The 22,763-nt window shown below is 40.1% G+C and overlaps 1 protein-coding gene across 3 annotated transcripts in view; it reads right to left on the bottom strand.

Annotated features, from left to right (window-relative positions):
- Positions 1–22,763, bottom strand: part of SCP2 (sterol carrier protein 2) — a 124,927-nt gene that overhangs the window by 80,623 nt on the left and 21,541 nt on the right. For all 3 annotated transcript variants that reach the window (XR_002523576.2, XM_003891901.4, XM_021941651.2), the window contains exons 3-6: positions 15,682–15,753; positions 12,586–12,717; positions 8,728–8,792; positions 758–884 (exon numbers count right to left, since the gene is read on the bottom strand). Coding sequence is in view for 2 of the 3 variants with exons in the window: in XM_003891901.4 (XP_003891950.2) it covers positions 758–884; positions 8,728–8,792; positions 12,586–12,717; positions 15,682–15,753 (396 nt within the window). In the remaining variant the exon portion in view is untranslated. The remainder of the gene's footprint in view (positions 1–757; positions 885–8,727; positions 8,793–12,585; positions 12,718–15,681; positions 15,754–22,763) is intronic.

Below are 22,763 nucleotides of genomic sequence, written 5' to 3'. Positions count from 1 at the left end.
TTAGAACACTCCTAAATTTCAGGTACGAAATTATGCCACTACAGCAAAGGTAGCAAAAATGGTGAGAAATGGATATATTGAGAATACAGAGAAAAGTCTTGCTGATACATTGAATGTAGAGTATGAATAGCTTGATCTTTCACCTCGTCTTGGTTGACATTTTAAGATCCTCAATTTATAGTCCATGACCAGTCATGGTAGCTCACGCCTGTAATCCTAACACTTTGGGAAGCCGAGACAGGTGGATCACTTGAGCTCAGGAGTTTGAGACCAGCCTGGGCAACATGGCAAAAAGCCATGTCTACCGAAAATACAAAAAATTAGCCGAACGTGGTGGTGCACGTCTGTAGTCCCAGCTACTCGAGAGGCTGGGTGGAAGGATCACTTGAGCCTGGGAGGCGGAAGTTGCAGTGAGCCGAGATGGCACCACTGCACTCCAACCTGCATAACAGAGTGACACCCTCAGCTTGGGAAAAAAAAAAGTTATAGTCCATGATTAAAGGAGACAAGATGTGTGTCATTTTTCCTATTTCAACTTCCTGCTATAGAGTACTCTAGGTACTTCCCATACCACAGTCTATATATAAACACTTTCTCTATGGCTAAGTTCTATAAGAACTATTACTTCGATTTAATTCAAAAAACATTTTACATCTTATATATCCTGGCATCCTCCATAGTTCCTTAATAAATAACTGTCATTTCTTATCTCATGTATACAACTAGTAAGAAGCCTCAAAAGTTTTTTTTAACATACCATATTTTTCCATATGTTCTTTTCCAGCATACCCAAACATCTGAGGAGCAACTGGGTGTGCAGACAATCCATACTTATTGATCAGGACGTCAAGATGTTTATCAGTGGGAATGGTCCTATCTGAAAACTAAGAGAGGGGGGACAAAATTTCGTAAGTAGCTGACATGATAAGTATCTCTTTCAAAACTACTACAGCGCTATTAAGACATTTATTTATTCTAAGCCCATAGTACACCAGAAATGGTCAATGTGAATAAAATCAGTTAGGACATGCGCCACAGGGAAACATGGGAAGAAGAAAAAATAATCAAGTGAGGAAAGAGGTATTAACTCTTTCAAGAAATATTTATTGGGCATCCAGTATGTGCCAGTAACTATTCCAGACATGAGAGAAAAAAGAGTGAACTAATAAGATAGACTTTGCTCACTGGCATTTACATTGGGGAGGGAGGAAGGTAAAAGGTGATGAGGACAATAATAAATAAAAATATTTATGACTCAGTAATGACTAATAAGAAAAGATTACTATTAAATGATTAATATAAAAAAGAAAATAAATAAAATTTAAAATATAAATAACATTTATATTTCGTAATATAAAGCGATCCTCCTATCTCAGCTTCCCAAGTAGCTGGAAATACAGGCATGCACCACCATGCCCAACTAATTCTTTTGTATTTTTTTGAATAGCCGGGGTTTCACCATGTTGCCCAGGGTGGTCTTGAATTTCTGGTCTCAAGCAATCCTCCTGCCCTGCCTCCCAAAGTACTGGGATTACAGGCATGAGCCAGGGCACCTGGCTACAATATACTTCTTGGAGGAAGCAAACAACAAAAAACACTTCCTAGAGTTCTCATAACATTACAGTGAACAGATATATTACTTAAAAGTAGTCTGTGGATAAATTAAAGCTGTAACTATAAACCATAAAGCAACCACTAAAAGCAAAACAAAACAGCAGAGGTATAGTTAATACGCCTATAAGATAGATAAAATGAAATTATAAAAAATTCTCAATTAGGCCGGGCGCGGTGGCTCACGCCTGTAATCCCAGCACTTTGGGAGGCGGAGACGGGCGGATCACGAGGTCAGGAGATCAAGACCATCCTGGCTAACACGGTGAAACCCTGTCTCTACTAGAAAAATACAAAAAAACTAGCCGGGCGAGGTGGCGGGCGCCTGTAGTCCCAGCTACTCGGGAGGCTGAGGCAGGAGAATGGCGTCAACCCGGGAGGCGGAGCTTGCAGTGAGCTGAGATCCGGCCACTGCACTCCAGCCTGGGCAACACAGCGAGACTCCGTCTCAAAAAAAAAAAAAAAGAAAAAATTATCAATTAACAGAAAAGAAGAAAAAAGAACAAAGAAGAGATTGAACAAAAAGAAAACAATCTGCAAATCAGTGGTGTCCAAGTAAATACTTAACAACAGGCTCACTGGGGCAGGATGCAGGGAGCCCTAATTGGTAGCATTTGCCAACTTTTGTGGTATAAAGTCTCCCACCATAGCCAGTTTGAATCTACTAACATGGCTGTCACTGAAACCAAACATGGGAGAAGATGTGCATAATCCGATCATGCAGGATAGTACAAGCTAGTAGGTATCGGTTTCAGCTAACTGCTAGTTTAAACTCAACCACATCAATCAGCACATCAAATGGGAAAGATCTAAAAAGTCCAATTAAAAGGCAAATATTATTATATTGTTAAAAAGCAAGACCCCGCAATATGCTGTCTACAAAAACCCAATTCAAATATATAGACAAAAATAAGTAAAGGGATGGAAAAATACATACTATTCTAATTCTACTCAAAAGAAAGCTGGATTGGCTATGCTAATATCAAAGTAGATGTAAGATCAAAGAACTAATAACAAGGACTAAAGAGGATTATCTCATAATGACGAAGGAGTCAACTTACCAAGAGGATATAACAACCCTAAATGTTAATATATCTAATATCAGAGCTTCAAAATACATGAAACAGAAACTGAAGGAAATAGGCCGGGTGTGGTGGTTCACGCCTGTAATCTCAGCACTTTGGGAGGCAGAAGGCAGGTGGATCACTAGGTCAGGAGTTCAAGACCAGCCTCACCAACATGGTGAAACGCTACTAAAAATACAAAAATTAGCCAGACGTGGTGGTGCGCGCCTGTAATCCCAGCTATTCGGGAGGCTGAGGCAGGAGAATCACTTGAACCCAAGAGGTGGAGGTTGCAGTGAGCCAAGATCGCGCCATTGCACTCCAGCCTGGGTGACAGAGCGAGATTCCATCTTAAAAAAAAAAAAAAAAAAAAAAAAAAAAAAGAACTGAAGGAAATAGACAAATCTACAGATATAGCAGAGATTGCAATATTTCCCTCTCAATAACTGACAGAATAAGCAGACAAATCAGTAAGGTCATAAAAGACTTGACCAACCTTATCAGCCAATTTGGCATAAGTAGCATTTATAGAACACTTCATCCACTAAGAACAAAGTACATACGCTTTTCAAGTGCACACATTATATTTTTCAAAATAAACCATACCCTGAGCCAAAAAACAAATCTCAAATAAAAAAATATAGGCCCGGCCTGGCAGTCCCCACCTGTAATCTCAGCACTTTGGGAGGCTGAGACAGGTGGATCACTTGAGTTCAGGAGTTTGAGACCAGCCTGGCCAACGTGGTGAACCCCATCTCTACTAAAAATACATAAATTAGCCAGGTGTGGTGGTGTGCACCTACAGTCCCAGCTATTCAGGAGGTTGAGGTGGAAGAACTGCTTGAACACAGGAGTTGAAGATTGCAGTGAGTCGAGATCACACCACTGCACTCCAGCCTGGGCGACAGAGTGAGACTCTGTCTTGGGAATAAATATATATATATATATATGTATAACACACACACATACACACACATATATATGTGTGTGTGTGTATATTGTATGTGTGTGTGTGTATTGTGTATATATATGTGTGTGTGTATATATATGCGTGTGTGTGTGTGTGTGTGTATAGTAGCCAGGCATGGTGGGTCATGCCAGCATGGGCAACATAGCAAGATTCCGTCTCTGCAAAAAATTAGCTGGGCATGGCTGATTTAAAATAAAGAATTAAACCCAAAGTAAGGAGAAGAAACGAAACATCAAGAATGAGAGCAGATTGAAATAGAAAATGAGCAGAAAGAAAAAGAATGAGTAGAAATGAGCAGAATAAACTAGAAAAAAGAAGAATATAGGCCAGGCACCATGGCTCACGCCCGTAATTCCAGCACTTTGAGAGGCCAGGTGGGTGGTTCACGAGGTCAGGAGTTTGAGGCCAGCCTGGCCAACATGGTGAAACTCCGTCGCTACTAAAAATACAAAAATTAGCTGGGCGTGGTGGCAGGCACCTATAATCCCAGCTACTCAGGAGACTGAAGCAGAAGAATTGCTTGAACCCTGGAGGCACAGGTTGCAGTGAGCTAAGATCATGCCATTGCACTCCAGCCTGGGCGACAGAGTGAGACTCTGTCTCAAAAAAAAAAAAAAAAAAAAAAAAAGAGTATATAGAAAATCAATGAAAACAAAAGCTGGTCCTTCTATTGTAAACTTTCTTTTTCCATGATCACTCTGACAACAAAAGATGACCATGGAAAAAGAGAGAAGATAAAAATTACCAACACCAGAAGAAGGGAGAAGACACATCCAAAGATCCTACATTAAAAAGATGGGAATAACATGAATGACTTTTTACCAATAAGGTTAACAATGTAGATGAACTGGACAAATTCCGTGAAGGACATAAACTATCAAAGCTCGCTTAAAAAAAGAAAAAATAGACAACCTGAATAGTAATATATTTACTGAAGAAACTAAACTTAGAAGATTGAAAACTTTCCCATAAAGAAATCACCAGACCATGATCCAAAGATAAGAATGCAAAAAAAAAAATTTTTTTTAATTAAAAATATTTTAGGGCTGGACGCGGCGGCTCACACCTGTAATCTCAGTACTTTGGGAGGCCATGGCAGGCGGACCACCTGAGGCCGGGAGTTTGAGACAAGCCTGACCAACATGGAGAAACTCTATCTCTACTAAAAATACAAAATTAGCCAGGCGTGGTGGTGCATGCCTGTAATCCCAGCTACTCGGGAGGCTAAGGCAGGAGAATCGCTTGAACCTGGGAGGCGGAGGTTGCGGTGAGCCGAGATTGTGCCATTGCACTCCAGCTTGGGCAACAAGAGAGAAACTCCATCTTAAAAAAAAAAAAAAATTTAAAAGAAAAGAAACAAAGTCACCCAATCAAATGTGAACTGGTGAATTGGTGAATTCTACCAAAAATTTAAGAGAAAAAAATACCAATTTACATATAAACTATTCCAAAAAACAGAAGAGAAGAGAACACTTCCCAGCTATTCTATGAGGCCAGCATTATTCTCGTATTAAAACTAGCCTGGGTGTGGTGGCTCACACCTATAATCCCAAAACTTTGGGAAGCCAAGGTGAGCAGATCACTTGAGCCCTGAAGTTCAAGATCAACCTGCACAATGGAAAGAAAACAACAAACCAACACCCTTGCAGACATAAACACAAAAATCCTTAACAAAATTTTAACAAATCAGGCCAGGCGCGGTGGCTCACACCTGTAATCCCAACACTTTGGGAGACCCAGGTGGAAGGATTGCTCAAGCCCAGGAGCTTAAGACCAGCCTGGGCAACATAGGGAGAACCCATCACTTAAAAGAAAAAGATTAGCAAATCAAATCCAATAATATATAAAAAGGATAATATATCATGACCAAATACCAAACATTACCCCAGAATATCGGATAGACCAACAGTCAAATACCAACAAATATAATTCATCATATTAACAAACTAAAAAAGAATAACAAACAAAATAAGAACATCTCAATAGATATCTAAAAAGCTTGTGAAAAAACGTGGCTGGGCACAGTAGCTCACACCTGTAATCCCAGCACTTTAGGAGGCCGAGGCAGGTGGATCGCCTGAGGTCAGGAGTTTGAGACCAGCCTGGTCAACATGGTAAAACCCCATCTCAACTAAAAGTACAAAACTCAGCCCAGCTTGGTGGTGGGCGCCTATAATCCCAGTTACTTTGGAGGTTAAAGCAGGAGAATCACTTGAAACAGGGAGGCAGAGGTTGCAGTGAGCCAAGACCGTGCCACTGCACTCCATTTCAGCCTGGGAAACAGAGACTACGTCTCAAAAAAAAAAAAAAAAAAAAAGGGGGTGTAAAGTCCGTGCCTGGATTCATTATTTGCATGTGGATATCCAGTTGTCCCAGCACGACTTGTTGAAAAGATTATCTTTTTTCCATTATATTGCCTTTGCTTCTTTGTCAAAGATCAGTTGACTATATTTATGTAGGTCTATTTCTGAATGCTTTATTCTGTTCTATTTATCTATTTGTCTAATTTGTCTGAACTTTTTTGTCAATACCACACTGTCTTAATTACTGGAGCTTTAGGTAAGTCTTGAAATTGAGTAGTATCAGTCCTTCTGTTGAACTTGGGAGGGAGATCTGGTCTCAAAAAAAAAAAAAATAGGCAGAAGGAGGGACTTCTAATTTATATATATTTCCTTTTAATTATACTATGGGATTATGGATGGATTTTACTATTTTATAATTTTTAATAATTTTCAAATAAAAGTTACCAGGGCACGTACCATTTACTGCTGAAAAAAACACGTATTTTTCATGTGTCATAAACATTATATATTCACTTACGTAACCTTATTTCTCAGTCTTCTCCAGCTGCCACTCTAATCCAGACAGTTTTTTAAACTGTTCCCTGGGTGTATCATATTCATTCAGACACCCATGACTAGGCTCATGATGCCTTCTCTGACATCTAGGAAGAACACATTTCCCCTTATCCACTCCTAAATTATCCGATCTAACTTCTACCACTTTTCAAAGGTGTTCTTTAAAGGGGGAAACAACTTATTGATTTGAATGTCTATTAAGTGCCACTTTTGTGGTTTCTAAGAAATATTATCATATGTATTTAAGTTAATTTGGGGTAGAGGTCCTTTAACGTTTCAACAGAGAAAATGGGATCAGGTTGATCACATAAGTTAGATAATAGTATAATTTTAGATAACAGTAAAAAATTGTCTTCAACTCATTTTCTTTTTTTTTTTTTTGAACAGAGTCTCTCAGTGGCTCCTTTGCCCGTAATCCCAAAGCACTCCCCTTGGGAGGCTCTGTGAGACGGGTGGTGATCATGAGAGGTCAGGAGATCGTGAGACCATCCTGGCTCGGACACGGTGAAACCCCGCCTCTACTAAAAAATACAAAAAACTGGGGCCGGGCGCAGGTGGCGGGCTCTCTGTAGTTCCAGCTACCTCGGGAGGCTGAGGCAAGGAGAGAATGGCATGAACTCCGGGAGGTGGAACTTGCAGTGAGCTGAGATCCGCCACTGCACTCCAGCCTGGGAGACAGAGCGGTGACCGCCCCCAAAAAAAAAAAAAAAAAAAAAAAAGGAAAAAGAGAGTCTCACTTGCTCAGCTTCCAGGGCTGGAAATTCCCAACACATCTTGGCTCACTCCCAAGAATCCACCTCCTGGGCTCAGGCAGTCTCGCTCCCAGCCTCCCCGGGAGTAGCTGGGCGACACCAGCGACACCACCACACCAAGCACTTCTTGTATTTTTAGTAGAGATGGTTTCATATGTTGGCCAGGCTGGTCTCAACTTCTGGCCTCAAGTGATCCGCCCATCTCAGCCTCCCAAAGTGCTGGGATTACAGGCATGAGTGAATTTTTAATTTTCTTTCTTTCTTTTCTTTTCTATAAATTCCATTTAGGGTTTTTTTTTTTTTTTCATGCCAATAATGTTCTTTTTTGTAGCTTCCTATAGCCTAAAGAGGTTTCCAAGCTGTCTTTTATTTCTCTAAACATAACAAACATGATTAAATCTGCATCCAATAAATCTAGTTTTGGCAGTCTTCAGAGATTACCTTTTACTGCTCCTTCTTTCTTTCGGTTCTCAATTGTGGTGCCTTGTTTCTTTAACACTTAAGGTTATCTTTAACTGCGTGTCCTTGAAATTTTACTTGAAGGGCTCTCAAAGCCTGGAAGAAGGGTGCTTTCCTCCAGAAGAAAATCTGGCTAGGTTACTACCATTCTGGAACTACTTTAGATTCAATTCATGGTTTGAGGTTTCCTGGACCACTTAGATAATGAGAATGTTGGCAGTGATCCCACATGTGGGCTAGTCTGTGATTTATTAACTCAATGAAAGCTTTTACTGGGTTTTTTATTCTCTTTTTTTTTTCTCCCCTGTTTTACTGGATGCCATGGTAACTCTCCCTATCATCTCATGGAAGTGGGCAGTTTTACTTCAGGTTCGTCCTACCCAAAGAGCTTACCCTTACACAGTATCAATTTAATGTGGGTATTAAACTTCTGATCTTGGGAAAGTCTGAGCTTTGACTGCTTCCCCTTTCATTCCAGGGGGCTGTCAAAATTGTGGCTCACAGCTGCCTGATCAGCAAAGATCTTCAAGGCAAAACTAGTTGCAAATGCTGATGTTAATTCTCTGGCATTCATCTGCACTTCCTCTCTTTTGCTAGTTCTTCAATACCTTTAGGATTTCTTTTTTCATATTCTATCCAAATATTTTAGTTGTCATCAGTGAGAGAACTGGCTCAAAAAACTTGGCTTGCCATTACCAGAATTAGAAGTCCCACATTTTATTAACTCTCTTCAATTTGTTGAATGAATTTCATTTATTGAATGTAATTCATTGATCAAAAAAATGAATAAATGAATGGCTTTCAAATTAAATAGATAAGTCAACTTCAAATTCAATAATCTCATATCTTTGAACATCAGTTTCATCATTGGTAAAATAAACAGTTTGAACAAAATTATCTCTAAGATTCTTCACTATTCTAAACTACCAAGATCTATGCATACATATAAGTATCACCTTTCAACTTTTGGGTTATATTAGCTCATTTAGTAACTATGCCAAAATAACACTCACTTTTATTCCAAGGCTTCCCTTACTCATCTTCTCAAACCCAAGAGCCAAGACACATTCTGCCACACCTTAAAGGAAAATGTAATTATTTTGAAATTTCAAATTTCTAAACACCAACAAAATACCATTAAATACTTCAATTGAAATAAGTGCATCAAGTGAGAGCACAGTGGCTCAAACTTCTAGTCCCTAGTCCCATCAGTTTGGGAAATCAAAGCAGATGAATTGCTTGAGGCCAGGAGGTCAAGACCAGCCAGGGTAACATAGTAAGACTCTGTCTCTACAAAAATTTAAAAACTTAAAATGTTTGAAAAATCAGCTGAGTGTGGTGGTACACACCTGTAGTCCTAGTGACTTGGTAAGCTGAGGCAGGAGGTCACTTGAGCCCAGAAATTCTGTCTCTAAATAAATAAGCCAATTTACATAAAATGTAAAAACATACTATAATCCCACAAAGGTTTTTGTTGTTGTTGTTGTTTGTTTGCTTTTTTTTTTTGACACAAAGTTTCAGTCTGTCACCAAGACTGGAGTATAGTGGCAGGCTCACAGCTCACTGCAGCTTCAACCTCTCAGGCTCAAGCGATCCTCCCACCTCAGCTCTCTATTAGCTAGAGCTAATTTTTGTATTTTTTGTAGAAAAAGTTTTACCATGTTACTTAGGCTGGTCTTGAGCTCCTGGGCTCAAGCAATCTGTCCACCCCAGCCTCCCAAGTGCTAGGATTACAGGCATAAGCCACTGTGCCCGGCACCACAAAGGTTTTTTTGGTTTTTGGTTTTTTTTGTTTTTTTTTTTGAGACAGTATCTCACTCTGTCACCAAGGCTGAAGTGCAGCAATGCAATCATGGCTCACTGAAGCCTAGACCTCCTGGGCCCAAGCAATCTGCATGTAGCTGGGACCGCAGGCCTGTGGCACCACAACCAGTTTTCTTGCTTTTTTTTTTTTTTTTTTGTAGAGATGGAGTCTCACCATGTTGCCCAGGGTAGTCTCAAATTCCTGGGCGCAAGTGATCCACCCACCTCAGCTTCCCAAAGTGCTGGGATTACAGACATAAGCCACCAACCAGCCAAAGTTTTTAATAACAGAAAAATTACAGAGAAAATCTTTATATTCTTCTAGACAAGAGGAAAAATCGGGCTGGGCGTGGTGAATCACACCTGTAATCCCAAAACTTTGGGAGGCCAAGGCAGATGTATCGCTTGAGACCAGGAGTTTGAGACCAGTCTGGGCAACATGGCAAGACCCCATCTCTACAAAATATACAAAAATTGGTCGGGTCTGGTGGCACACACCTATGATCCCAACTATTAATACTTAGGAGGCTGCACTGAGAGGATCACCTGAGGCCAAGAGGCACAGGTTGCAGGGGCTGAGATCATGCTACCACACCGTTGCCTGGATGAGAGAGTGAGGCCCTGTCTCTAAAAAAAGAAAAGAGGAAAAATCAATAAGGTGCTTAATTCTTCTCTTGAGTCTCAATATGTTAATAAAATTTCGTGGTAATGTGGAAATATGTTTCAGTAATGAATATAAAAAGCTAATTTAGAATCACAGTTAGAAAAGCATTTAAAATTTGAAATTAAAAATTAAAAAATGAACCCAATGAAAATCTCAAAAGAATTATTTTTGGAGAGAGGGGGCACCTAAAAATGATGTTGCTAAAGTTCAACTGAAGAGCCAAACATTCCTGCAGGAGCTGAATTTAAAAAAAAAAAAAGACAGGATTGCCACATTTTTTCCTAAAAAAATAAAAGAAATATAATGTAACAGAAACAGGGACCACTAGCATTATCAAACAATATAAAGTTCCAATAATTAAAACGCTGGGTAGTGAAATAGTAACCAACAATCAAATCAGTGGAACAGAGAGAGGACCTAATAAAAAACCCTAGAATATATGGAGACATAGGATATGACACATATACAAAAGAACTGAAAATACACGGCCACAAAAAAAAAAAAAGTATACACAATGTTTACAATGGCATTATCTTCGCCCTCCCCTGACCATTTTTAAAAGACAGTGTCTTGCTCTGTTGCCCAGGCTGGAGTATAGTGGCACAGTTATGACTGTGCAGTTATGACTGCAAACTGCAGCCTCAGTCTCGAGACTCAAGCGATCCTCCTGCCTCAGCCTCCCAAGAAGCCAGGATTACAGGTGCCATGCTCACTATGGCAGCATTATTTATAACAGCCAAAAAAAATAGAAACAATCCCTCAACTGATGGAAACCAAAAAAAAAATACGCAAGCAACAATGTCTATCAACTGATAAACAGGTAGAAGAAATGTGGTATAGCTATCCTAGCACTTTGAGGGGCCAAGGCAGGAAGATCGCTTAAAGCCATTAGCTTGAGATCAGCCTCGGCAACATAGGAAGACCTCATTTCTACTTATTTTACTTTTTATTTTTCTTCTACATTTAAAAAACAGTCCATCTATTTTTTAATGTGATATATCCATACAATGGAATATTATTTGGCCATGAAAAGGAATTAAGTACTGATATATGCTGCAACATGAATAAACTGTAAAAACATTGTGTTAAGTGAAATAAACCACAAAAGGCCATGTATTGTACAATTCCATTTATATAAATATTCAGAATATGAAATTCCACAAAGAGAAAGTAAATTAGTGGTTTCTAGGGACTGAGGGAAGAAGAAAATGGAGAATGACTGCTAATGGGTACAGGGTTTCTTTCTGTGGTGATAAAACTGTTCTAATATGACCAGGTGTGATGGTTCACACCTGCAATCCCAGCACTTTGGGAGGCCAAGGTGGGCGGATCACTTGAGGTCAGGAGTTTGAGACCAGCCTGGCCAGCATAGTGAAATCCCGTCTCTATTAAAAATACAAAAAAATTAGCCAGGCATAGTGGTGGGTACCTGTAATCCCAGCTACTCGGGAGGCTGAGGCAGGAGAATCACTTGAACCCGGGAGGTGGAGGTTGCAGTGAGGTGAGATCGCACAACTGCACTCCAGTCTGGGCAACAGAACAAGACTCACTCTCAAAAAAAAAAAAGTTCTTATATTACATAGTGGTGATAGGTATACAACTCTGTGAATATACAAAAAACACTGAATTGTATACTTTAAAAAGGTGAGTTTTATGGTCTATAAATTATATCTCACAATGCCTTTTTAATTTTATTTTACTTTAATTTTTTTTTTTTTTTTCTTAGAGACAGAGTCTCACTGCGTTGCCCAGGCTAGAGTGCAGTGGTATGATCATACATCCTCCAGCCTCAGCCTCCTGAGTAGCTGGGACCACCACGCCTAATTTTTTTTTAATTTTGTGTAAACATAGGGTCTAACTACATTGCCCAGGGTGGTCTTGAACTCCTGGGCTCAAATGATGATCTTGCCTTGGTCCCCCAAAGTGTTGAAATTACCAGTGTGAGCCACCATGCCTGGCTGATAAAGCCTTTTTTTTGTTTTTTTGTTTTTGTTTTTGTTTTTGTTTTGAGACAAGCTCTGGCTCTATCGCCCAAGCTGGAGTGCAGTGGTGCCATCTAGGCTCACTGCAATCTCTGTCTCCCAGGCTCAAGCCATTCTCCCACCTCAGCCTCCCAGGTAGCTGGGACTACAGATGCATGCCACCATACCCAGCTAATTTTTGTATTTTTTTGTAGAGACGGGGTTTTGTTACGTTGCCCAGAGCTAGTCTCGAATTCACAAGCTCAAACAATCCACCCACCTCGGCCTCCCAAAGTGCTGGGGTTACAAGCATAAGCCACCACACCCGGCCTGATATGGCTTTTTTTAAAACAAATACATTATAAAATAATTCCTCTGATGGTCGTGTGATTAAATGATTAAAATGGGGCAATATTTAAGTACACTAGACAAGCACTCCTTACCACCCTGAATCAGCTGGCGGGCCATAAACAAAGCAGTAGAACCAGTAGAGCAGTTATTGTTGACATTGATAATAGGAATTCCAGTCATTCCCAAACTGTGATAGATAGCCCTCTGCCCACAGGTAGAGTCACCTGAATAGAAAAACAAAAATTTTAATATGGAGAATTACGGAGCTGCAATGCAACATAATACTACATTATGTGTTTTTTTTAATATTATACCTTTGCCAAGCATATAACACGTGCAAGATAATAAATATCTTAGAAACAGTTTTAACACTAACCATCATTTACTCTGCAAAAAAGACTGAAAACAGAATATATGTGCACTTTCTTTATATAATACAGAGGTAGAGAAGTAAAGAAATGATCAGTTAATAGAAACGATTCCATCTGGCTAAGGCTATATGATAAAGAAAGCAATATTTCATTAACACCTAAATGTCAGATAAAAATCTTTAAACCTTGGCCAGGTGCAGTGGCTCACGCCTGTAATCCCAGCACTTTGGGAGGCCAAGGCGGGCAGATCACAAGATCAGGAGATCAAGACCATCCTGGCTAACACAGTGAAACTCCATCTCTACTAAAAATACAAAAAATTAGCCAGGTGTGGTGGCATGCACCTGTAATCCCAGCTACTCAGGAGGCTGAGGCAGAAGAATCACTTGAACTAGGAGGCAGAGGTTGCAGTGAGCCAAGATTGCACCACTGCACTCCAGCCTGGGTGACAGAGCGAGACTCTGTCTCAAATAAATAAATAAAATCTTTAAACCTATGATAGTGATTAAAAGCCATGATTTACTTTTCATATAAAGATTCCACAACTTCGAAAAGTTTAAAAGACCCTGCATGCCAAGGCATTCCAGGAAAACATGATCCATGTTAAATACATATGTGACTTCCTTTCCCAAGTGTAAAAAGTAAAGTAGAGGTTCCTCTTCAAAGACTTTCCTCCCCATTTAACTAGGAATAGATAGTAACTTCTCTTAGAAGCAAAATATATTCAAAGACCTATGCTAACATTCTTAAATATCTGCTAGCCATGGTAAAGAAATCAATGTACTTTATGTTCTTAGTTCCCACTATTTAGCCTAAGTATTTGCCCTGGCATGCTTATACTGGTCCAAGCAAGCATTAGGTCATAACCTGTTCCTCTTCCTTATTTGAAGGTGTTTTTACGTTTCTTGGCATTCCACAAGTTACTTCCTCCTTCCTTTGTTCTCCTCTGCCTTTGCCTCTTTTAAAAAGTTCTAAGTTGCTAGCCAATCGAGACAAATACAGAATGTGAGGTCCCGTTCCAGCCAATGGAACTGGACACAGCAGTAGGGTGGACACGTCAGGTTATAAATGATCCTGTCTCCTTTGTTTGGTGTACTCTCGTGGCAAAACTGCTGGCAAGTGTACCCTTTCTGCAGGAAGTAAAAGTGGCCTTGCTGAGTAAATTAAATTTATGTTCGGCCGGGCGCGGTGGCTCAAGCCTGTAATCCCAGCACTTTGGGAGGCCGAGACGGGCGGATCACGAGGTCAGGAGATCGAGACCATCCTGGCTGACACGGTGAAACCCCGTCTCTACTAAAAAATACAAAAACTTAGCCGGGCGAGGTGGCGGGCGCCTGTAGTCCCAGCTACTCGGGAGGCTGAGGCAGGAGAATGGCGTAAACCCAGGAGGTGGAGCTTGCAGTGAGCTGAGATCCGGTCACTGCACTCCAGCCTGGGCGACAGAGCAAGACTCTGTCTCAAAAAAAAAAAAAAAAAATTTATGTTCAAGTGCTATTTCTTTACAGCACCAAGGAACAAGCATTTCAAACACAAGTAACATGACCACCAAGGTAGACATGCTGGAGCAGTGTGATGGGAATATCTGAAGGTACAGGCTCCAGGAGTCTTCAGCAAAATCAGGAAAGTTAGGGATCTGCTTTTCAATAAATATATTCTGCATCCCTTTAACCCAGTATGTTTCCCTTCTAGAATTCTCTTGATATCTTGATATCTCAAAGAAATAAATCATATATATGCACAAATATTCATCTACAGTAACACCTACTATACTATTTTAATAATGCTGTATATATTCATAGTATTTTTATAATAACTAGAATTTAGAAAATATCATTACTACTTCTAAATAAGCTATAGTAGACCTTCAAGAGTAGAATATCATATAATCATATAAAATGATGTAGGGGTTCCCCCACACACCCCACCCCTTTGCCAAAAACAAAAAAAAATGTTGTTGGGGTTGGGGAAACAGAGAGATGTTAATCAACTGGTACAAACTTTCAGTTATAAGATGAACAAGTTCTGTGGATCTAATGTACAGCATGGGTGGTAATTAATGTACTAATTAACTGGAGTGTGGTAATTATTACACAATATATACATAAATCATCTTATTTTATACCTTGAATATATTCAATCTTTATTTGACATTAAGTATTTTTTAAATGCTGTGAAGAGACTGGAACTTTTAAATATCCATTAAAAGGGGATTGGTAAAATAAATTATAATACATTTATTCAATGAAACACTATGCTTTTTTTTTTTTTTTTTTTTTTTTGAGATAGAGTCTTGCTTTGTTGCCCAGGCTGGAGTGCAATCTCGGCTCACTACAACCTCTGCCTCCTGGATTCAAGCGATTCTCCTGCTTCTCCCTCCTGAGTAGCTGGGACTACAGGTGCATTTTTTGTATTTTTAGTAGAGGAAGGGTTTCACCGTGTTCGCCAGATGATCTCGATCTCCTGACCTCGTGATCCGCCCGCCTCGGCCTCCCAAAGTGCTAGGATTATAGGCGTGAGCCACAGTGCCTGGCCGTATTTTTAAAAAGACCAAAGAAGATCTTTACAGTATGATTTGGAATAGTCACCAAAAGAAAAATTACACTAGGTTGACACATAAGGGAAATATATAAATAGTGGTAATCCCCTTAAATCAGACTTTGAATTCTGAGGGATTTTTTCTTTCTTTTTTCAATGCAAATATAATTGAATGAATTCTGAGTTTTTGAGGGTTAAAATTCACAAATGTCTCTGTATTGTTTGTGTAGCTGCTGCTAGATTCAGGTAAAAAAAAATTAGAATACACAGTTTAATACATACCAAAAACATAGCCAACACATGCCTGGTCCACTGCTGAATAAGGGATCTGTGCATCAGCTAAAGCCTTCTGGCCTACAAAAACAAAAGGTTTTTATCAAAAAGTGCTTTAAGTATTTGTTTTAGGAGAGTAAAAATTAAGCTTAGAGTTTTCTCAAAGTAAACTACTCTATATAGTCTATGCTCAATTCAAATGACAAATCCTTCATCAAATCATCTCAGATCTCTAATTTCAAAAGTAATCATTTTTTCCTCTAAGCTACTGCATCACTTTTCCGTATCTCCTTTTTGGTACTTAACACTTTCTGTTATAACTTCACATCTATCTACATTAAATCTGAAGAGTCTTACAGCTCCTTAATGACACGGTCCTTGTCTTATTCATCCCTGTAGCTCCACTGCACATCTAGAGGGTAAAATGAGAAAGACTGTCATTACTGGGAGCAGACAGCACAAATGTGCTCATCTTACAAAGCCAAGATCAAGAGATGACTCTGTCTATGGAACAAGAAAGAGAGCCTAAGGATGCTATCGAAAGTGGCAGAAACAACTAGTGGATGAACTGAGAAAAATTATGTAAATAAATGAGAAAAATTATGTAAGTAAACTGGAAACAAGACAGTGAGGTTGAAAAAAAAGTGTGAGCTAAATCCTCATTTATGACAGTGAGAAAAAACAGACATCTAAAACTGACAAATCAAAAACTTGAGGAAGTATTTAGATAACCACCAGAAGAACTAAAGCAAAACAAGTTAAAAGAAGTTGTCCATGGGGGACAGTCCTGAGAATTACAAGCCACTCTTCATTCCTTTTTTTTTTTTTTTTTTTTTTTAAGGACAAGGTCTCTCTCTGTCACTGAAGTGCAGTGTTGTGATCCTAACTCACTGCAGTCTCAAACTCCTGGGCTTAAACGATCCTCCCACCTCGGCTTCCCAAAGTGAGGGGTAAAAGACATAAGTCACCACACCTGGCCCTGTATTCCTGTATTTTCTTTCTTTCTTTTTTGAGACAGAGTCTTGCTCTGTCGCCAGGCTGGAGTGCAAAGGCGCGATCTCGGCTCACTGCAACCTCCACCTCCCAGGTTCAAGTGATTCTCCTGCCTCAGCCTCCCAAGTAACTGGGATTACAGGCACCCACCACCACGCTACTTTTTGTATTTTTAGTAGAGAGGGGGTTTCGCTATGTTGGCCAGGGTGGTCTCAAACTCCTGACCTCAAGTGATCCGCCTCCCTTGACCTCCCAAGGTGCTGGAATTACAGGCGTGAGCCACCAAGCCCAGCCTCTTTTTTTTTTTAACCATATAAATGTATTTGAAAGATTTTTTTAATTCACAAACACACTAATTATAACAATCAATTATAATTTATGAAGTAATTGATTACAGAATTGGGTTAGTCAAACAATGAGTTATCTTTTCCTGCTTAACGTATGGGCAAAAAATAAATGTCTTATAATAACGTTCACAAGACTATGTTGAGAAGAACATTCTCATATGTTGCCAATGAGACTCTAAGGGTGTAAATGCTGAAAATTAATTTGGCAAGAATCTTGGCTGACATGGTGGCTTACTATACTTTGGGAGGCTGAAGTGGGAGGATCACTTGAGCCCAGGAGTTTGAGACCAGCCTGGGCAACATAGTGGGAACCCATCTCTACAAAAAATAAAAATTAGCCAGGTGTGGTAGCATACACCTGTGGTCCCAGGTACTTGGGAAGCTGAAGAGGGAGGATCACTTGAATCCTGGAGGTCAAGGCTACAGTGAGCCGTGATCTCACCACTGCACTCTAGCCTGGGCAACAGAGCCAGACGCTGTTTCAAACAAACAAAAAAAAGAGGCCAGGCATAGTGGCTCATTCCTGTAATCCTAGCACTTTGGGAGACCAAGGCAGGAGCATTCCTTGAGCCCAGGGGTTCAAGACCAACCTGGGCAATGTGGGAAAACCCCGTCTCTACAAAAAATACAAAAATTAGGGACGCATGGTAGTGTGTGTCTGTGGTCCCAGCTACTTGGGAGGCTGAGGTAGAAGGATTGCTTGAGTCCAGGAGGTCAAGGCTGCTGTGAGCCATGATCACACTACTGCACTCCAGCCTAGGCAACAGAGGGAGACCATGTCTCAATTTAAAAAAAAGAAACTTAAAAATGATCATATTTACTATTCCTACAATTCTACTTCTAGGCTCTTTCCTCAAAAATAAACAGAGATTAGAACAAACATTTATTTAGCAAAATGTTCACTACAATTTTTCTAAAATATCAAAAACTTGGGAACCTAAATGTCCAACAAAAATAACAGCATATATAAAAAATAATATATTATGCACAACTTAAACATTCTTTTCCAAACAATTTTTTTTTGGAGATAGACTCTCACTCTGTTGCCTAGGCTAGAGTATAGTGGTGCTAACTCAGCTCACTGAAAACTCCGCCTCCCGGGTTCACATCATTCTCCTGCCTCAGCCTCCCGAGTAGCTGGGACTACAGGTGCCCACCACCATGCCTGACTAATTTTTTGTATTTTTAGTAGAGACGGAGTTTCACCGTGTTAGCCAGGATGGTCTCGAACTCTTGACCTCAGGTGATCTGCCCGCCTCAGCCTCCCAAAGTGCTGGGATTACAGGCATGAGCCACCACGCCTGGCCCTTTTCCAAACAATTTTAAGTAAAAGGGGAAATGCTCATGATAAAATCAATTTCAGAAATAAGGATACAAGCCGGGTGCGGTGGCGAGTGCCTGTAGTTCCAGCTGCTCAGGAGGACTGCCTGAGCCCAGGAGTTTGAGGTGGAATGCACTATGACTGGACCTGTGAATAGCCACTGCACTCTAGCCTGGGCAGCATAGTGAAATGTTGTCCTTAAAAATATATAAATATATAAATAAATAAATAGGATACAAAACTACAAATGTGATCCCATATAGCCATAGGGTGAAAATGCTAAAATAGAATAACACCAAGATACTAATAGTGATTAGGTCTGGGTCAAAATTTTGTTTTCTTTAGTACATAATTATTTGTTACAATAAAACACATGCATTGCTCTTATAATCAGTGGGAAAGAATGAGTTACAAAAAGGTATGTTTAGCTGGTACTCTGTACCTCCTTTAAATGATAACAGCAGGCCAGGCATGATGGCTCATGCCTGTAATCCTAGCACTTTGGGAGGCCGAGGCAGGTGGATCACCCAAGGTCAGGAGTTCAAAACCAGCCTGGACAACATGGCTAAACCCCATTTTTACTAAAAATACAAAAGTTAGCCAGGTGTGGTGGCAGGCGCCTGTAAATCCCAGCTACTCGGGAAGCTGAGGCAGGAGAATCACTTGAACCCAGCGGACAGAGGTTGCAGTGAGCTGTGACTGAGCCACTTCACTCTAGCCGGGGCCAAAGAACGAAACTCCACCTCAAAAAAAAAAAAAAAATGCTAACAGCATGTTGTACCTTTCACAGTCTACTACTCACTGTCTCTCTAAACTTGCCTTATTTTCTCTACTAGATGGTAAGAACCTTGAGATCAGTATATCACACCAATCTGAAACCTTCCCAGTGCCCAGGAGGCACTCACTATTTGCTGCACACTTTTTCCTAATGTCAGATTTTCTGTATAAGCTTTCAGATTAAAATAATTATTAAATAAAAATGTTAAAAGGATAAGAAAACAATGGAAGCACAGAAGTTAACTATCTGAAAATGTTTCAAGGAGTTCCATGGTTGCTATATCACTCAAGCACATGTCATGTGCATTTAGATGTAAAGGGGTCCCCAACCATTCTCTGAGGAAAAGGAGGATATAGGAATGTATAAAGAGTAGAAGTCCTTAAGTAATGGAAGTGACAGGACACAATTCTGCTGGTGTGCTCCCCTCCATTCTATGCATTTAGGAAATAACGGGAAAGAAAAGGGAGCAGAACCCCCTCCTATAAGCAGTCTGGAGAAGTGGGGTAAGACTTCTAAACCAATACCCCTGCCTCAACACCACAGTCTACAAATGAGTCCAGAGACAGCAAGTGCAAAAGCATCTACAGAATCTCAGGGATTTTTATCCCCAAGTTGTATTTGAATAAATGTTTGACGAAATGTGACTGATGTGGTCTGAAGGTGCTGTAGGTGAGATCTATGAGTGGAGTAATCCTTTGGCACTGCTCACTTCTTTACATAATTAGAATGGGGGAGTATTTTTAAGAGCAAAGCTAGGTTTTAAAAGTTTTAAGTTTTGTCCGGGTGCAGTGGCTCACACCTGTAATCCCACCATGGAAGGCCAAGGCAGGCGAATCACTCAAGCTCAGGAGTTCAAGACCAGCCTGGGAAACATGGTGAAACCCTGTCTCTACAATTTAATTTTAATAACTAAAAAATAATAATAATAATAATAAATAGAAGTTTTAAGTTTTATCCCATATAAAAGTTCATTTATTAAAAGATACTTACTTTCCTAATGTTGCTTGCAAACACAGTATTAATAAGTAAGCTGAGTAAATCAGACGGGCTTTTTTTTTTTTTTTTTTTTTTTTTTTTGGGCACTCAGTTGCCCAGGGCAGAGTACAGCGATGTGATCTCGGCTCACTGCAACCTCTGCCTCCCGGGTTCAAGCAATTCTCTTGCCTCAGCTTCCTAAGTAGATGAGACTGCAGGCACCCACCACCATGCCCAGCTCATTTTTGTATTTTTTAGTAGAAATGGGGTTTCACTATATGTTGGCCAGGCTGGTCTCGAACTCCTGACCTCAGGTGCTCTGCCCGCCTCGGTCTCCCAAAGTGTTGGGATTACAGGCATGAGTCACCATGCCTGGCCAGATTTCTTATTACTAGTCAATCCCCAAAGTTAATTTCAAACATCATAACTTTACCTCAATATTACCATTTTATAATCAAAATATTATATACACACTAAAGTAACTTCAAATTTTTTAATGAAATAAAAGAAATTGGTCAAAAAATATAGAGAAAACTGATCAAATTATCTCCCACTTAAGAGACAGGCAGAAGCTGTTTGGAGGCATCAGTTAAGAGGAGAACGTTTAACAACGCAGAAGATAAACATTAAGTGAATAGTGTCTGCCCTGAGAACCACTGCAATTAATCAAATCTCTTGAACCTTCGTTTTGGAGGACAGACATGCTCTGATTCCTTGTATAACATGTAAGTATTGAGTTGAATAATAAGAGTTGATGTTGAAGGAATGGTTAGAAAGAGAAAAAAGAAAACAAAAAAAAAGTTGAGGCAAAATCTAAATATATATGTACTGGATGCTTATGGTAATAAGCAGGAACATCTAAGGAATAAACACAGTAACTCCTTTTGGGTTGCCTGGCAACAAGGTAGCAGGAATTGAGTTGGGGAGGCTCCCTAGGAAAAGGACTGTGCCTAACAACTTATGGGACGAAAGAGAAGGTCTCCAAGTGTTGACAGCAGGTATTTCCCAGAATTCTCCTAAACAACTGGCACCTAAGCTTAGAGTACTTGCCCCCAAACCAAAACATTTATTTAGGTGTTCCAGCAGCTGCTGCCCCTCTCTATCATCAGCACCACCTCTAGCTGGCAGAGTTCCACCCAAAGAAGGAGGGTAAGTAAGGAGGTCTCTATACCATGGCTAGTACAAAGCTGACTGCCCAAAATCAGCCAGTGGTAAAGCATCCAGGAAGCAACTGGCTATAAAAGCCGCTCGTAAGCGTGTGCCCTCTACTGCAGTGGTGAAGAAACCTCATCGTTACAGGCCTGGTACTGTGGCACTCGGTGAAATCAGACATTATCAGAAGTCCACTAGGCTGATTCACACACCTCCCTTCCAGCATCTGGTGCAACAAATTGCTCAGGACTTAAAAACAGATTGGCACTTCCAGAGTGCAGCTATTGGTGCTTTGCAAAAGGTAAGTGAGGCCTATCTCGGCCTCTTTGAAGACACCAACCTGTGCACTAACCATGTCAAATGAGTAACAATTACACCAACAGACATCAAGCTAGCATACTACATATGCAGAGAAGGTGCTTAAGAACCCACTATGTCGGGAACCATTTCATTCTCAAAAACAAAAATATTCTTTTCTTCTTGTTAGTGGTAGTTCTCAACGTTAGATTTTTTTTTCCCATGGAGTCAAAAGGCATCTAAGTATATGATTCCAAGTGGAAAAATAGGGGACAGAAATCAAGTATTGGTAGTTTTTCCATTTTCATTTGTGTGTGAATTTGTACTACAACAGCAGGGATATAAAGAAGCCTGTTAGGCTGGGTGCAGTGGCTCACACCTGTAATCCCAGCACTTTGGGAGGCTGAGGCAGGCGGATCACCTGAGGTCAGGAGTTCGAGACCAGCCTGGCTAACATGGAGAAACCCTGTTTCTACTAAAAATACAAAAAAAATTAGCCAGGCGTAGTAGTGCGTGCCTGTAATCCCAGCTACTCGGGAGGCTGAGGCAGGAGAATCGCTTGAACCCAGGAGATGGAGGTTGCAGTGAACTGAGATCACGCCATTGCACTCCACCTTGGGCAACAAGAGCAAAACTCCATTTCAAATTAAAAAAAAAAAAAAAAAAAAAAAAAAAGCCTGTTAAATTTTTCTGGCAATGCCAGCATTTAGATTTTTACAAAACAATTAAATTTCTTATTGATGGCAAAAAAAAATTATTTATATATATCATGTAAAGAAGCTCTCATGCTTGTCCCCTTTTTAAAAACAAAAGAGAGGTGGGGGAGAAGGAGAACAATGGATGCGGATCTCTCTGCTAGAACTCAGACCCACAGTGCAGCCAGATGCAGCCTGGTCGTGGCACGTCTCTAAAGAATGCCAAATGCTTAGAGAACCAGGACCCGTACACCTGTACATCTTTCTCCCTGTTGGTTCCACTCACACTAATATTCACCCGTCTTTTGCTCAAAAGTACTAATACTCATTAGAATAAACAATAACAAACTGTAATACCTCCTTTAGTTGTGCAGTAACCTAGTGACAGAAAAAGAATTCTCTATGTTGGCTCAATGAAGTGAAGAAAACCACCATAAAGGTATTTAATACATTTTGAATGTGATTATCCCTTTTCCAGGAAAGGAAGACACTAATTTTATTAGAACTCCTAAAGTTAACACCCACTAGAATGA

This window comes from Papio anubis, chromosome 1 (genome assembly GCF_008728515.1).
Source record: "Papio anubis isolate 15944 chromosome 1, Panubis1.0, whole genome shotgun sequence".
In the NCBI taxonomy this organism is placed as follows: Eukaryota; Metazoa; Chordata; class Mammalia; order Primates; family Cercopithecidae; genus Papio; species Papio anubis.
Note: the sequence above shows the minus strand (reverse complement) of the source record. Positions and strands in the feature narration are given on the sequence as shown.